Source organism: Crocuta crocuta, unplaced genomic scaffold, assembly GCF_008692635.1.
Source record: "Crocuta crocuta isolate KB4526 unplaced genomic scaffold, BGI_CrCroc_1.0 scaffold288, whole genome shotgun sequence".
NCBI classification, from domain to species: domain Eukaryota; kingdom Metazoa; phylum Chordata; class Mammalia; order Carnivora; family Hyaenidae; genus Crocuta; species Crocuta crocuta.
In genome coordinates, this window is record NW_027532607.1 from 685272 (window position 1) to 701243 (window position 15972).

The 15972-nt window shown below is 49.8% G+C and overlaps 1 protein-coding gene across 3 annotated transcripts in view; it reads right to left on the reverse strand.

Annotated features, from left to right (window-relative positions):
- Positions 1 to 3782: 3782 nt before the first annotated feature.
- Positions 3783 to 15972, reverse strand: part of KANSL1 (KAT8 regulatory NSL complex subunit 1) — a 174694-nt gene continuing 162504 nt past the window's right edge. For 2 of the 3 annotated variants that reach the window (XM_077780285.1, XM_077780284.1), the window contains 8 exons: positions 11105 to 11287; positions 10433 to 10621; positions 9948 to 10096; positions 6342 to 6463; positions 5718 to 5775; positions 5382 to 5494; positions 4414 to 4666; positions 3783 to 4092 (listed from right to left, as the gene is read on the reverse strand). In XM_077780285.1, the coding sequence (XP_077636411.1) occupies positions 3865 to 4092; positions 4414 to 4666; positions 5382 to 5494; positions 5718 to 5775; positions 6342 to 6463; positions 9948 to 10096; positions 10433 to 10621; positions 11105 to 11287 (1295 nt within the window). In that variant the 3' untranslated portion in view covers positions 3783 to 3864. The remainder of the gene's footprint in view (positions 4093 to 4413; positions 4667 to 5381; positions 5495 to 5717; positions 5776 to 6341; positions 6464 to 9947; positions 10097 to 10432; positions 10622 to 11104; positions 11288 to 15972) is intronic. The other variant, XM_077780286.1, reaches the window with a different exon arrangement.

Consider the following 15972-nt stretch of genomic DNA (forward strand, 5'->3'; position numbering starts at 1 on the left):
TGCGCGTCCGGGGCCTCCTCTCCAGGGCTGGCGGCTTCTCTTGCAGCCAGAGCTTTCCGTGCAAGGAATCGAATCATCTGGGCCCAGAACTAACCGCTGTGAGGCTCTACTTCTTTGGGCCCCAGCTGTTCTTAGAAGGATTCTGAGGAAGAGAAGGGAGATGTGGTTCAGAGGCGCTGGCTCTTTAGAGATGCGGCCCCGGACAACAGCCGCAACTCTTTCTGTGCCCTGCTCTCCCAAACCTTATTCTGAGAGCCTTCCTCTGACGNCTGTGCCGGGCGCCTGGTCCCTTCAAGCTCTCCACTCACTTATCCGTAGTTCTATTTGAATGGACTTCAGCGCGGGGACTGTATCCTGTGCGGTTGCTTGCTGTGCTCGTGGGGGGAGGGGGGAGGAAGCTGTAAGATAGTTGTGCGGGCAGAGGGAAGCCTTGGAGGGCAGCGCCAGGCCACCCGTAACCCTTTTCTTCACATCACCCACGCTGGCTCGAGGTCCCTGGGGTCCCGCCAGCTTCTCCTTCCCTGCCAGGTGCAGGCAGCAAGGCTTGGGGAAGGAGTGTGGGGACAGAGCTGCCCTCTCACGGGGTCCCCAGGCCCACAGCCCCGCCTACCGCAGACCCCGGCATCCTTCCTTCCATCTAAGCCGCGGGCGCCTCGGAGCCCCTTTCCCACCTGCTGCGGACACGCAGCCCGTCGTGGCAGCTGCCAAGAGCTCGTCCTTCTTCCTTCTCCCTCTTTTATCTTTGTCCCCAAGTCAAGCCAACGGATGGGGAGGAGGGTGGAGGTGGAGGCGGCCAGCTTGTCCCACCTGCAGAACTGTGGCTTCCAGACTTCTGGTTTCACTTCAGCTTTGAACAGGGTTACCCTGGGCGCTGGCCCAGAGTCTCCCCTCCGAATGGACTCGGCCCGTGAATTTGCAGCGTTGGGCAGGACAGTTTCTGGCACTTGCAAGTCCCATGATTTCTTCGGTAATTTTGAGGGTGGGGGGAGGGACACGAAACCATCTTAGCTTAGCTTCCTGTCTGTGAACGTCCATATGGTGTATTGTGTGTTTTAACAAATGATTTACACTGATTGTTGCTGTAAAAGTGAATTTGGAAATAAAGTTATTACTGCTTACACAAGGTCTCCGTGCATGGATTCAGAGGACGAGAAAACGAGTCTGGTTGTATGATGTGTGCCTTTTTCCAGCCTTAAGAGAACTTAGCTCCCAACAGGAAAATGACAGTGTTGCCAAAACCTGGACGTCAGGATTTCCTGGCTCTCTCTGGGGCCCCAAAGGTGCGGGAAGAGTTCTCAAGACTGGTTCATTTTCACTTGATTCTGATTCTGGTGCCGGGGAGCCATCCCGGTCCAACGCAAAGAAAGGCCTATCGGCCTTGTGGTTGAGCTCACAGGCTGCCCTCGAGGAAGCCCCACACCAGCATATTCACACGGGCCAGGGCTGCGGGAGGCACAGTTGGTCCCAGAAGCCCGGGGCTGGAGCAGAGCACGAGGCCGGCCGAGGCTTAGATTCCGTCGGGGCTTCGGAGCCACGTTCCTCTCTCCTCTGGGTCCTTATTCGATGGGGGAAGAGGTCCGCTCCGGGGAGGCAGGAATGGGGGGCAGCCCCCCGCAGTGCCGCAGAGAAAACACATACCAAGCCGGAGCCATGTTAATTCCTGCCCTTTAGCAATTAGGTGGAGGTCCTAACAAGGAACCCTTCCATTTCCATGCAGAAGTCCAGAGTGCGGGTTTTCTCCGCTTTCCCCGTGTGCTCGCTCTAGTGGCTCTAGCCACCGCGGGCACAGGCGTAAGGGGAGCGGGTGTTAACTGCAGCCACAGACGCAGCACCAGGGCGGCCACAGAGAAATGCTACCTCGGCACTTGGTGGTCGTCGCCGAATGACTGCTGTGTAAAGGAGTCTCCGTCTCGTACAAGGAAAATCCAGCCCGAAGTCTCCCCAGAAGCACGACGCTGTGAAGTATGTACATTCTCACAGGCCCCAACCCCCAGCAAAAGCGGGGACAGGTGGAAATGTCCCTCAGGACAGTCGTGAAACGTCACACCGCGGGCCTCACGAAAGAAGGAACGCCAAGAGGTAATGACCAATCGCTTGCACCCAACAAAAAGATGACCTCCACAGGGGCCCCCATCCTCCGGGCACCCCTTACTGCCCCTCCACCCCGACTCCATCCTCTCCCTGGTGACCATCAGGTGCTCCTGCCGGGGACCCAAGGACAGAGCCAGTGCAGGGACCCAGAGAACTGCTCCAGCGGGGCGGGGGCTGAAGCTGCCACCCTTGCGAGAACCCAGTCTGAGGTCAAAAAGGCCCGGCAACACAACATTCTGTAACTTTTTTTTTTTATTATTTTTTTCAATTTTTCCTTCCTTTTTTTTTTTTTAAGCACTAGTCTGTGCTTTGCGAACAGAATCAAGACATTAACAAAGATCAGCTTCTCTGAAGAAAAGCATTTCTATAGAACAAAGACAGCTACATGTTTCGCTGCCAATACACAGCTCAAAGCAGGAAAAGAAAATATTTACAAAATACAAGGTTTTTTTTTTTCCATTTTTGTTTTTGTTTTTTTTTTTTAACAATGCTAAAAGGGTTATTCAGAATTTTCAACCTTATAAATAGAAGAAGCACTTTATGCATAGGGATATGGTGCATTATTGTTTTAAAGAAACAATGACAAATCCTTTAACTTGCAAACAGAATCAAAAAAAAATCACTAATGTTGAAAATTGTGAAAAAACCCCAACCATTAAGCAGTTTGTCTACTATTTTTATACGATTACAAAATGGCAACAAAAAAATAAAAATAAAAATAACGAAGTTCTTATTGCCCCCCTTTTGGTGACGTGATCATACTGGAGACAGGCACGAGGCTGACCAGGGGGGGTGACAAGGGCGCGGTGGGGACCGCAGCGAGGACCAGACAACGTTCCACAGGCAAGGGGGCGAAGGGGAGGAGAGGCCGGACACCGGGAAGTGCGCGTGAGGGAAACGGGACTAAATGAATCCTCGACAACAGAATTCTACAGGGGAGACGACTGCTCGTGTCCCTGAGCCCCAGTGTGCAAAGGGGTGGGAATGGAAGTTCAGCAGCCCTGACCCCACCTTTGCAGACGAGGACACAGGCGGTGAGAACGTCCGAGCGGAAGGACTGGTGTGCGTGGGGGTGTGGGTGGTGTCGGGGAGATGAGGGCGCACGAGGGACAGGGCGGGGACCTGAGCAGCCGCAGCCAGGATACTCAGTGAAGGAGTCACAACAGAGGACCAAGTGCAGAGGACACCCGGACTAGGCCTTCCAGGCCTGGAGGACAAAGGGAAGCCGTTCTGTCGCCCGAGAGCTCAGAACAGGTGGCGGTCATGACCAAGAGGCTCTGGTGGGCGTGGGGGTGCTCCGGCACAGACGGCCAAGGGGGACCCAGCCAGGAGGGCCGGAGTGGGGCCGATCTGCCGATGGGAAGAAAGGGTGAGAACCCAGAGTGCACTGCTCTCCCCCACCCTGACCTCCGGCGGCAACGCTGGGCTGGAGCCTTCCATTCCTCTGCCCACCTGGCTGTTCCACCCTATCCACAGGTGCGGNGATTCAACAGTGCGGAGATGTGCCAGGACCAGGCCGGCAGGCTCATATCCTGAACTTCTGTTTGCCAACTGGAGGAAGTGCTCAGGTGTGTGACGACAAAACATGGAAACCAAAACCAAAACAAAACAAAAATCAAAACAAAACAGAAATACCAAAGTAGAATCTAAATTCCTTAAATTCACTAAAAACTGTGAAAATTTCCGGCATATGATGTTTGAATATCAAACGCAGAGATTTCTGAAGCTTTAATGCCAATAGTTAGTGAGTCTGTTTAGATTCTCCTATCCCGCTCATCTGTGAGTTGGACGCTGAGCTGTGACTGTTGTCGCCAAATGCCGACTCTTGAGGGGGACAACGGGGGGCGAGGTGGGGGCCACCTCTGCCTCTCGGCCAGTCTTGCTGCCTGAGGTGCGCCGAGTACAGCGGGCTGCCCGTTCCTGCGCGTCCAGCGGGTCCTCACACTCGGCCTGGGGACTATATGCCAGGGGGAAGGTTCGCCGTTCCCACGGCTGGACGGACTGTGGGGAGACAAACGGCCACAGTGAGGAGCCAGTCCCAGACTACGTCCTGCCCCGAGGCCCTGGCCTGAGACGCGTGGACTGGAGTCTGCGACGAGTCTCTAGACTTCCTGGAGAGGTCCAGGAAGACCCCTTAGAGAGTGAGCACCAGTGCCACCTGAAGGTGCCACCTTTAGAAGGTCAATTACAAGTGCAGCCCCTTGTCTCTCTTAAAATGGGGAAGGGAGTCCTAAGACGCAGACCCATCTTCAGCAGGTGCTGTCCCTGCCCACCATCTACCTGGCCACCCTGCTGACCCCATGCAAAGGTCGTGTCCCTCACCTGTTCATCCAGCGCCAGCTCTGGTGTGGAACAGCGAGTGTCTTCACTGGTCAGGTGTCGTAGAGCGTCCCTGGCCACAGGGGTAAGGGGCGCCGAGTGCAGTTCCGGGCTAATGGGGCTCCTCGGGGACTGACCGTGGGAGAACTCCGACAAAGAGTGACTGCTACTGACATCAGGGGAGGCGGGCTGGGGGGTGGAAGGGTTGGCATTGCCCAGCTGAGGGGTCGTCCGGCCATCTGATGATCTGTAAGACCTGTACACCAACGAGTGCAAATATCAGTGCCTGGGTGATAAGGGATGACTTGTCTGTTTATTTTGGGGGGTTGGGGAGGAGGTGTGAAAAGAGCATCCCAACCAGAGGAGCCAAGGTAGACGGACACCAACAGTTCTTTCCCAGAAACCGCACGCCCTCTCGTTTCTTCCCACCATCAGGAAGGGGGCGGGCGCCACACAGTAGGACAGTCATAAGAGCCCTGTGCGCCCATCGTCCCAAGAGAAGGCCATGGCTGAACAATGCCAGGGGCTAATCTCTGGTCCAGTGCCCAGTGAATTCCCAGGGAAGGGAAATCAGTCTAGACTTTGAAAACTGTAGTCAAGGAAAAAAAGCAAAAACAAGAGGCCTCCATCTTTCTACTGGAGAATCCTGAGGGCTTCTGCCACTGTTAATAATAAGTGCAGACAAGGTGGGTCAATTCTTTCACGCAGGACCACCACACTCTGTCCCACTGTCCAACGGAAGGTTACCCAGGGTGAGGCTTCCAAATGGCAGAAAGCTGGCACCAGGAGCGCACAAAAGTTTGCCACAATCGGACAGCCATCCAGCACTCAGCAAGGACCCAGCCATGTGACTGCTCATGCCCTCGTCAGTTCCTCCTGAACACCAGGAACTTCTGTGCTCAGGGCCACTGCGCCCACTGCCTTGCCCACCCGCCCTTCACAGGCCTGGCGACCTGCGCCTGCCCCGTCACCTGCTGCCCCGCCGCTGGGGTGGCACACTCGTGGTCCACAGCCACCGAGCCCTCTCCATCTCCTCACACTTGGCATGTAGGGCGGCGAAGGCTGCGTCGGACAGATCCTCCACCTGCAAGAGAATGGCTTCACTGATCCCCTCTCCCCTCCAGGAAGCAGAGGTTAAGTACGGGTAGATGAATTCTAGAACCAGCCCCAGCGTTTACTAGGCTCTTCCCCGTTCTGGGAAGGAATACAATGAGCTTGCGCTTGACACCCACAGGTCTTGAGGCCCTTGGGGTGTGTGCACCCGTGTGTGTGCGCGTCCTTCTAACAGAGAATGGCCGTGCTGTTACCTCCTCATTCTCCTCGTCAGGACTCCCCTTCAGAGACCGGAGATCAACCTCCCGCCAGCTGCAAAATCAAGAAGGGACGATTGTGAGAGGGTCAGGCAACCGGGGCGGAGTTAGCGCATCTGTGCAAGGATGAGAGCTGGGGGCCTGGGAAGGACCCTGCCCTCCATGGCTCGGCCCTCGTAGCCCCAGAAGCCTTGGAGAGAGGTTCCACACTCCGATGCCCCAAGAGGACACAGGCTGGGCCTGTGACAAACTCAAGCAAAGGGACGGTTTAAAGGGGACCACTGCTATTCTGTCCCAGCTGACTGCCACCCTAGGAGAGTGCCTGTACGGGGCCGCCCAATTTCCTGCACTGTCAACAAAGGCTAGAAATAAAGACTCCTGTGAAATCCTGCTCTGATGCTGACAACAGACTCTGTATTGTCAAACAAACATGGCTTCAGCCACTCTGTGGCCTGTGGCCTGGTTGGTGCTCATATAATAGAATTAGAGAACTGCATATAGAAATAATTTCCCTCCTCTAAGATGGTCTCTCAAGGAGAAGCCAAAACCTAAGGCTAGAACCCTAAACTCTGACAAGGAGGGAAAACGGCAAGAACAGAACAAGAGGGAGAGGGCCTCTACCTGGGAGTGAGGATTTCCTTGTATTGTAGTTTCTCTACACGAGTTGTTGCAGCAACAGACATCGGGATGACAATGTTGTTAATGTCGAATGAGCTCTCTCCCCTTCTCCTCCTCACTGGCTGCTGTAAGACAAAGGTGAGTTTAAAAGGGAGGCACAAATTTGCCAACAGCAAATCATACACCTAGGACTTGAAATGCTGGATCACCAACGCCCAGGCACCTGGTCCTCGGGTGGGGGCTGGCCCTGTGGCAGCTGCCGTCCGCACCGAGGAGGAGGTCTCCCACTACAAAATCCTCAGGAGAAACACGAGGTGGCCCTGAGGACCACCTCCAGCTCACAAGTCTCTCTGGTCACCCGCTTCCTTTATGGGCTCAGGTGGAAAAAGACTTCAACCGAATTTTATTTTATTTTAATAATTTTTTAATGTTTTATTTATTTCTAGGAGACAGAGAGACGGCGTGAACAGGGGAGGGTCCGAGAGAGAGGGAGACACAGAATTGGAAACAGGCTCCAGGCTCTGAGCTAGCTGTCAGCACAGAGCCCAACGCGGGGCTCGAACCCACGAACCGTGGGATCATGACCTAAGCGAAAGTTGGACACTTAACTGACTAAGCCAACCAGGCGCCCCAGACTTCAACTGAATTTTACAGGGTGGACGTCCTGGGGTCTTGGGCCTAATGGTGAGGTTCTGACCCCTCCGTATACACCTTTACCGCTTTCCTTTAAAGTCGTCATTTCTGTTTCCCCCTTTTATCTGTCACTCAGACCCACAGTGACTCCTAAAAGCAATGCTCAGTTAGGCATAGTGGAGACTCCTCAGGTTAGAAATGTGAGCTCGCTTATCCTGAAAAGACCTCAGAGGACAGGCCCAGCTCAACAGATCCTCTAACCTTGGACATCACAAAAGCACCTCCTCCTTGCAGATTTGAACTCTTCAGCTAAGTCTGTATCCACCGTCTGCTCAGCCCCATGTGGTTTCCCCTCTTTCTGTATTATTCTTGGGGAAGCGTTGAGAGCTTTCTAGCTCTCAGTGGAGCTGGATGGAGGGAAGGAGGGAGAGGACCTGGCTCCGCAGCTCGGACCCTTGGAGAACGGAGCTGTGCCTCTCCAGGAGGCCGAGAAGACTGAACGCCCAGGAAGAAGGACGACTAACAAGGACCCACTCTGGTGGAGGACTTGGTTTCTTCCATGGAGGAAAAAGTCCACCAGCTGCTTGTGCCCAGACAGCAAACACCCCACCTTGAAACACTGGCAGCTGAGCGGAGAGGGGCCAGGGGCTACCAGGAGGATGACATGCCATCTGCCACGGTGACAGCACAGCCGGAAACAGCTGAGAGGCTGCACTCAAACCCAAATCCAAGCCCAAGTGTGATCGGCTCGGAGGGAAGGGGTTAGTGGAGCGAGATGAGGAAGAGGCCGTTCCCTACAACTAACCAGACTCCTGCTCCGTTCCTGGAGGGCTACAGGATTGATTCGTCCCATCATTTCTGGACATTCGGAGAATGTGGTAAAAGGCAGCGTTTCCAGCACCAGGATTTTACTGCTATCACCTCAGATTACCACAATGTCTTTTTCACCTCAATTTCCTTTTCTATCAAATGAGAACAGATTGTCTTCGCCTCACAAATTTACAGTAACTGGTTAACCAAAATGCTCTAAGAGTTTTACAGATCTTGCCTGGCTGAGTTCTGCAGCTAAGGCTCAGTGACCTTGTACCCAAATCCCTGCCACCGCCCATCTCCGCTGAAATGACACATCCCACTACAAGAAGTGTACCGTAAGGAAGTCTCAGGAGATTGATTTCCCTAAATCTTAGTCAAGAATGAATGTGAAGTTGGTGGAAAGGGGTGTGTGTTTTTCCTGAATCTTCTTGGACCTATTAGAAGCTTCAAGGAACAGAGATGGGAATGGACCAAAGATGGCCCCCTTGCAGTTTGTCTCACTGTCAAGCTTTGTACTATGAAAAAAAAAAAGGGTTCAATAGGCTTGAATGCCCCCCTCCACCAGGCACTCATCTGCTCTGACTTCACAACTTTCCCATTTCGAGCCAGAGGTGCAAGACAGGTGATGGGGATGGAAAGTGGTTCCTCAGAAGCAAGATGACGAGTGCTCTGCCAGAAAAAATGGGGCTGAAGGTCTGGGGCCCCTCCTCCATCAAATCAGAACCTTCAGGAATTTCCTCGTTTTTGACCACTGAGGTGATGCTGAGGCGTGCACNTCACTTCCCTACTTCATTTCCAAGATCTGGCCTACTGTTCTTCTTAATAAAAACAAATACATATTCTTTGAAAACATTAGGCAGTGAGAGCCTTAAGGGTTATTAGCACAGATACAAAATTTGTACTCAATAAATAAGAAGAAAAAACGTCAAATGATCCATGCCTAAGTTAACATCCTCCAGACACACCAGGGCTGGCCCAGTGAGCAAACACTAGAGTCTCCCCAAGCACTGATCTCAAGCTTTAAAATCAGAGCTAGACTCTCTTTGAAATCATCTGATTGTCTGAGACCCTCTGAAGGATAACGGAGTTTGTGGCCAGATACTACACACCTATTTAGACAAAATTTGTGAGTGTGGGAGGTGAAGGGAGGAAGGAATGAAGAGATCATTTGGAAAAGATGATCTGATTTTTAAGAGCAAAGACAGAATAACAGGAGCCTGTTTTGTGGCTTAGAAGTTTCGTGATGCCTGAGCCAAAGCACTGCACAGGGGGCCTCCGCAAGGCCGGGCCTTAGGCTTGCACTTGAAAGCCAGCTGAGTGGTCAGACTGCCTGGGTTTGAACTGCAATTTTAAGCCTCACAAGTCGCCTTACTTTATGCCTCATTCAATTTACTTATTAACCTTAGAGAGCCTCAGTTTCCTTGCCTACAAAATGAGAATCCTCAACGCCACTTACATTTCAAAGGGCACTATCAGAAATGGATGAGCTGCCACAGGTAAAAAGCACACAGAACTGACACAATGCACACTGTGGCTGCAGCACTGTATTACCACTATCTACCATTACTATTGCATTTACCACGTAAAGGGCCCCTCAGCGGGCACGAAGCAGCTACAGGTGCACCTGGTTGGAGTGTGTGTGCGAGCAGCACTCAGGCCGGCACGGCGCTGGAAAGGCTGCTGCCGCTGTGTCACCACAGCGAGTACTGCCGGTGGGCCCGCTGCACCTGTAATTCTGCTCTGGGTCCTGAGAAGCGAGGCTCTGCCTTCTCCCCTCCCTTCCAGGAACCTTAACATCAGTGCTGGGCCACCCACCAGAAGAGTAAAAACAAGGAAATGAATTCGCCTCCAACACTCCTAAGTTATCTGTCCTCCATTTCTCCTCTCACGTTAACTTCTCGGACCCACAAGATTAGAGCTGCGGTCCCGCAGAGTCCCCGTCTGAAACCTAGCCCCACAGATCTGGAACAGTCACAGACCTCAGCATCAAGCTTTCTACTACGAGAAACAACTCAAGGAAAATAGAAAGTCAAATACCACTACTCGGACTTAAAAATGGCACACCACGATGAGTCCCCAAATCCCACCCTCTACCCTGTCCTCCAGAGCCACTTGGTAGATGTGGCTGCGGAGGGACTGTGCAGCCAACCCCAAGGTACTTACAGACGTGCTGGCCGTAACCTGTGGGCTAGAGCTGGTGGGCGCTGAGGTGTCCGAGGAGGTGGAGAGTTGTCGCACCAGGGGGCTGTGCGGTGGATGCTGGGTGGCCGCCAAGTAGCTCGAACTGCTCATGTCTGTGTGGTGCTTCAACACTGCAGAAGTCAACAAAAAAACAGATACATGGCTACCTCAAATGGCTCTACTTCTAGCACAAGCTACAAATGCCAGCAATGCACAATAAAAGCAAAAATGCATTCTAAGCCTAGAGGATAAAAAGGTGAAGCAAACTGGTTGCCAGGAGGTGTGGGGCCGGGCAGAGGTTGCTGCAGCAGTAAGAAGTGACCTGCATTTAGAAGCAGTAGGGTCCCTCTACTCTGCCTTCCTAGAAAGTGAAGGACAAAGCTGGGGGCAATGAAGAGATGCCCAGGCTGCCCCAGAAAGCCCTGAGCAGGTGCAAATGCAGGTAGAGGTGCCGGGCCTGGCCCTACCTTCACTTCTCTCAGATGAATGGTCTCGCAATCTCATTTTGCTGTGGTTTGGGTCGTGCACAGGTGGCGGTGGGTTGAGCAAGCGCTCTGCTTTGGGCGCTGTCACTCGCTCCACCATAGGCACAGCCCCCACATCGTCTAAGTGCTGCCTGTGGGTCCTGTCAGGCCGGGTTTGGTGATGGGACAGCTCTGAAGAGGGGAACAGAAAAAGAGCTGTGAAATCTTCTCCCAATCTTTTCTTATTTGAGTTCCGAGCTCTTGAGTTCTCTCTAGGCCAATGACAGACACTCAGGGCAGCAGGAGAGTCCTCTGGGACCGAAGCATCTAGCAAATAATAGCACAATGGCCAGGATAGGCCAGGCAGCCCACAGGGCCCTCAAGCAGAGACAATGGACACAGCTACAGAAGATGGCCTGCCCACCCATGGACCCGGTGCCATGCCCCTGCTAGCTGTCCCTCGAGCGCTCTAGGTCTCGTCCCGAGCTGCACGGTGTCTGGAAGAGTTTTCAGAGTCCATCTGAGAACATCCGACACAGGTAGACTGTGAGCTGAATCTGTATCAGTCAAGTGCCTCTCCCAACCCCATCACATGCCGCAGCACAACGGTAACTGGAGAATATAAAAGGAATACAAAGAGAACGGAGGAAGACTCTCCGGTCCCCTTAAACTTACTAGCTGTTGTTAGGAAGGAGTTGACCAACTTGTGCCTGTCTTTACGAGTTGGATCTGGCAGGCTGCCTGGCATGGGCGCTCTGTGCTTAAGTGAAAACTTTTTGGGAGGCTTGATTTTGTCAAAAGGCTTGTTCTGCCACTGAGATTTCAGCATGCTCTGGAAGTGCAGGCTCGTGGGAACGTCTGTAAGGAACACGAAACACTGCAGGTTAGTCCAGCCACCTGGCCTCTGGGCCCCTCTCTCAGGAGAGATGTGCTCGCCAGTCACCCTGGTTCTCCCTCACACCGCTCTTGTACTTGCTGAGTGGCAGGGTGACCCAGCGGGGCCAGCACCGTCAGATGGAAGATCTGTTTATCTGAACTTTGCTGAAGGTCGTTTCCTTTATTCACAAGCAAGTCACTTTTGTCTTTTATTTTCAAGTTAAATAGCCCCATCTAAAACACCTTTTTGTTAGATGGATCTATAATTTTTACCATCTTTTGGTTCATCATTTCTTGTACCTTTCCATTTTCTTAGTTTCATTTTTTATTTTCCTAACATCGTGTCTTTGAGTAATTTCTTTAGAGAAAATATTTCTAGACTAAAACCATTTTTCTCTCAGACCTTTAAAGCTATTATCTACTGTATTCTAACACCCAGTGTTGCAGAGAAGATGGAATCGAATTCTTCCTGAATAGTAGGTGGTAGCTTTTGGTAAGCTTTGCAAAAACAAACAAACAAAAACCCAAAAAAGAAACAAAAAAAACCCCTCGTTGTGGCAATATACTGACTCTATAGGTCAACTAGGAGGAAATGCCTTCTGTGTGCCATCAGTACCAAGCTTTTCAAGCCATGAACATGGCATATCTATTTATTTAGGTTTTCTTTAATTCTCTCTCAGCAGGGTTTGGCAGTTTTCATTTACAGGTCTTACACTTAATTTAAAATATTTATTTCATTTTTATGTAAGCACCATTAAGCTCCTTTTAAAATGACAAAACAGGTTCAGAAAGGTGAATTAACTGTTCGAGGTTACACAGTTTAGTAAGTTAACCAACATTCAAACGTAAGTTTGGGTAACCCTAAAGCCCACATCTTAGGCACTATACCATGAGACTATTCTTTGGCCCAGAGAACGGAGACGTTTAATTCTGAGGTGGAATGTGTTATTTCTCAAGTTACTGGCAAAGAACTGGAGAATACAGGATATTTTTCAACGGGGTTCTATATATGACTAAAATAGTTTCAGGGATGTCTTTCCTCAATGGGCAAGCAAACTCAGCACCAGACCTTATTTTCCAGTTCTGAAAACAGACCACTGGACCTAATAATGGCAGTCAAACAGATTAGGAAAACTACGAAGTTTTTAAAGATAATAAATATCTGCTATATGTCCAAGTACTGAGATATAGTCTGTGAGGACAGTGCTGTCTTCTGAAACTTTTTTGCATAATCATTCTTTTCCACACTTAAAAACAAATTCACTTATTCCAACTGTTAAAAGATATAGATCAGCCCCAGCAACTTCAAAGTTGGGGAGATCCAACTAGGCCAGGGACGTTGGATCTCATGGTATCCCCGCCCCTCCACAAAATGGTTTGATTCCCCTCACCTTCCCAAAGAAAGTCAAATGTTTAAACAAAAGGATTTCCTATTAATAAACAATCAAGAATTGAGTTAAGGTATCAGTGGCAAATATTTTTTGCTCTAATTCAGAATGCTTAGGGAAAAGGGTGTGTAGGAAATAAAGCACTGTCCAGAGGCATTCTGAAAGCTGGGCCGAACTGGAATGTATAAAGGCCCCAGAAAGGGAAAAACACTCCCTCTATATCCCACGACACCCCTGTGTCAACGGAAGAATTGGCAAAGTCTATATAATGGGACAACAAAAGCCTAGTGATTTCATTTTTTCCTTTTACTTTCCCCAGTCATTGCTCTCCCAAACCTGAAAATTAAGCCAGGATAAAAGGAGGCAGGGAAATGAGAGACCTGATTTATAATGGAAACAGCAACAGACTGGAAATAAGTAGGCCTGGATTCACGTCCTAATTCCAACAGTGAGTTAGAAGCCGAAAACAAGAGCCGGCCACCCAGCTGGGTTAGGCTTCACCTGTGAGATGAGGCAGCAGGCCTGGCGCTGGGCAGGTGGCATCCCAGCACACATGCTCTAGCTCTCCCCTCCTCTGCTGCAGACAAAAGTTAAACCATCAGAACACTCTTTCCTACTGTATCCCAAGACCTCAGATCCATCTCAAAAAATTAGTTAAATCCAGAAAGCCGCTATCAACAATAGTAAGCACAGAAGAGGACACTATTTGTTACTGCTAGACTAGACTGACTACAGAGTCTCTCAGCTTAAAAAAAAATTTTTTTTAAATGTTTATTCGTTTTTGAGAGAGAGAAAAAGAGAGACAGACAGACAGACACAGAATCCAAAACAGGATCCAGGCTCTGAAATGTCAGCACAGAGCCTGACGAGGGGCTCAAACTCAAGCTATGAGATCATGGTCTGAGCTGAAGTTAGATGCTCAACCAACTGAGCCACCCAGGTGCCCCCAGAGTCTCTCAGCTCTTAACATGTTATGTCAGACTCTTCCGCTCCACACTTAAATCCCTTTCCCTCACTTAAATGCTCTGAAGTAGGAGCTGCTACAATGGGAGAGTACCACCCTGTGCCCCGGAGTTGAAGTATTAAGCAGAATCTAGAGCATTTTCCCCTATAACCAACCCCACTGCATGAGCAGTTAGAGATAACAACAAACTGCCGGAAGGACTGAGGCTGCTATACTTTGCTAGAAGTTTGCTGTGTGTCAACTGCTTTCGTATAAGAGGGAACAGTAAGGCAGTTGGCCAGAGGACTTCACACATTCCATACCTGTATGGTCAATTCTTCTCTGGTAAGTGCTATTATCAGAGAAGAGGGTGCAGATGCTTGACTAGGTCAATAACAGGAAAACAGAAGTGTTAAAACAGGAAACAAGAGGGGTGCCTGGGTGGCTTAGTCGGTTAAGCGTCCGACTTTCGCTTAGGTCATGATCTCGCAGTTTGTGGGTTCGAGCCCCGCGTTGGGCTCTGTGCTGACTGCCAGCTCAGAGCCTGGAGCCTATTTCAGAGTCTGTGTCTCCCTCTCTCTCTGACCCTCCCCTGCTCACGCTGTCTCTTGCTCTCCTAGAAATAAAAACAAAAACAAAACAAAAAACAGGAAACAAGAAACAGAAGGAAACTAGTATCATTTTAAGTTACGCTTTACTCAGACAAAAGCAAAAGACCTTGACTTTACGCTCACCAGGGTCTGACATTCCATGATTCACTGGACTGTTTTGCTCATTACTATCCACCATTTTCTCAAGCACATTTTCTAGGGTTGTTTTGTAATACTCCCTTCCTCCTCCTGCTGGTAAAACTGCGGTAGCCTCGTACAGTCTTGGGAAGTTCTCTCACAGCAGCACAGATCATCATGGCCAGCAGGTGGCGCTCTTACGAAGACCAAACTCAACATTCTTTGCTCCAAGGTTTATACATCCTCTACACTTCAAGCTAAGGATTAACTGGCTTGATAAAGGGAGGTGACATGAATTCTACAAATTCTATCATCTCTAACCACACTTAATGGGAATGTCTGAGGTGTGGTCAACATGGGAGACACAAGTCTAAAATGAAGAGGTCCAAGTGGTTCCCATCCTAACTACAAACAAACCGGTGCAGAAACATTAGTAAAACTACCTGAAAATTCTGCCATCTCTAAGTAGCTTCTAGACAACAGGCTGTAAAAGGGTGGCCCAGAGGTCATGTCTGGTGCATGTATGTTTGACCCACACAGTATTATGCCGGCTGCTAGTCTTCACAGTTACTTACTATTCTACACAATGATATATGGGAGATCTTGGAGGTGTTTTCATAGAATAATGGTGCCCTTTGGAGCTGAGCATGTTTGTGGCCCTGAAAATCTTACTATACTATTTGTTTGGGTCAAAGAAAAAATATTCCAACAGGAACAATATTAGATATGGTAACAGGGTCCCCCAGGTCAACCCAGAGAAAGTCTAATTCATCCATAGGCAAATATGTTCACACATCCTCTTTACTGGCTCGCAAGGAGATTAAATGACCGCCTCTTTTGTCTAAACTCAATGTCATGGTTAGGAGTTGTATGAGACAGGGAGAAAAAAGAGATCGACAAAGCATTTAAAGGCAGGCGGGAAAGTGAAGATGGTAAAGACCAGAGAAAGGAATTTTTCTTTATTTTCTCCCCCAATGCTACCTACAGTTGCTTGTAGCGGGATGGAGTAGGGGAGTGTAAGCGCAGCACTATAGGTAAGAACCAGTCAGAAGGAAAAGAAAGTGTTGAAAGGGAACGGGTTCCTCCAAGTAGAGATGCTGAATAACTGGAGACATCAGGCAGTTGAGAACATGTGATTGGGGATGGGAAGGACAATTCACAACTGTATATGGTGACACTGTTAACAAAGAAAGATTACCATATTTATTTATAAGCTGATGTGCAGGGAGTATGGAAGAGACCTGGTCAGAATCAAGACTATAATTATAGACTATACTTCAGGTTTCTTTATTCAAATATTAGACCACGCAGTTCAGTACTGTGAATCTTGAGAGAGTAACCCAAGAACATTTCTAAGTCTTCCTGGTGGCTGTGTTTGCAGTCAGAATCTAGAAATGGGTAGAAATCTGATTTTTCTTAATAACCTGCTTCAGAAGAAGCATGTTATATAGTGAAACAAAGGACAGGCAACAGACGATCCCAGTCTGAATTCTAGAACCACCTAAACTCATTAGCCATTTAGTCTGAGAAAGATAAAGCACAACCTTTCTAAGCCTGTTTCTTGATCTATCAAACTGAAGTTAACACCTTACAGGATTAGTGAGAGAA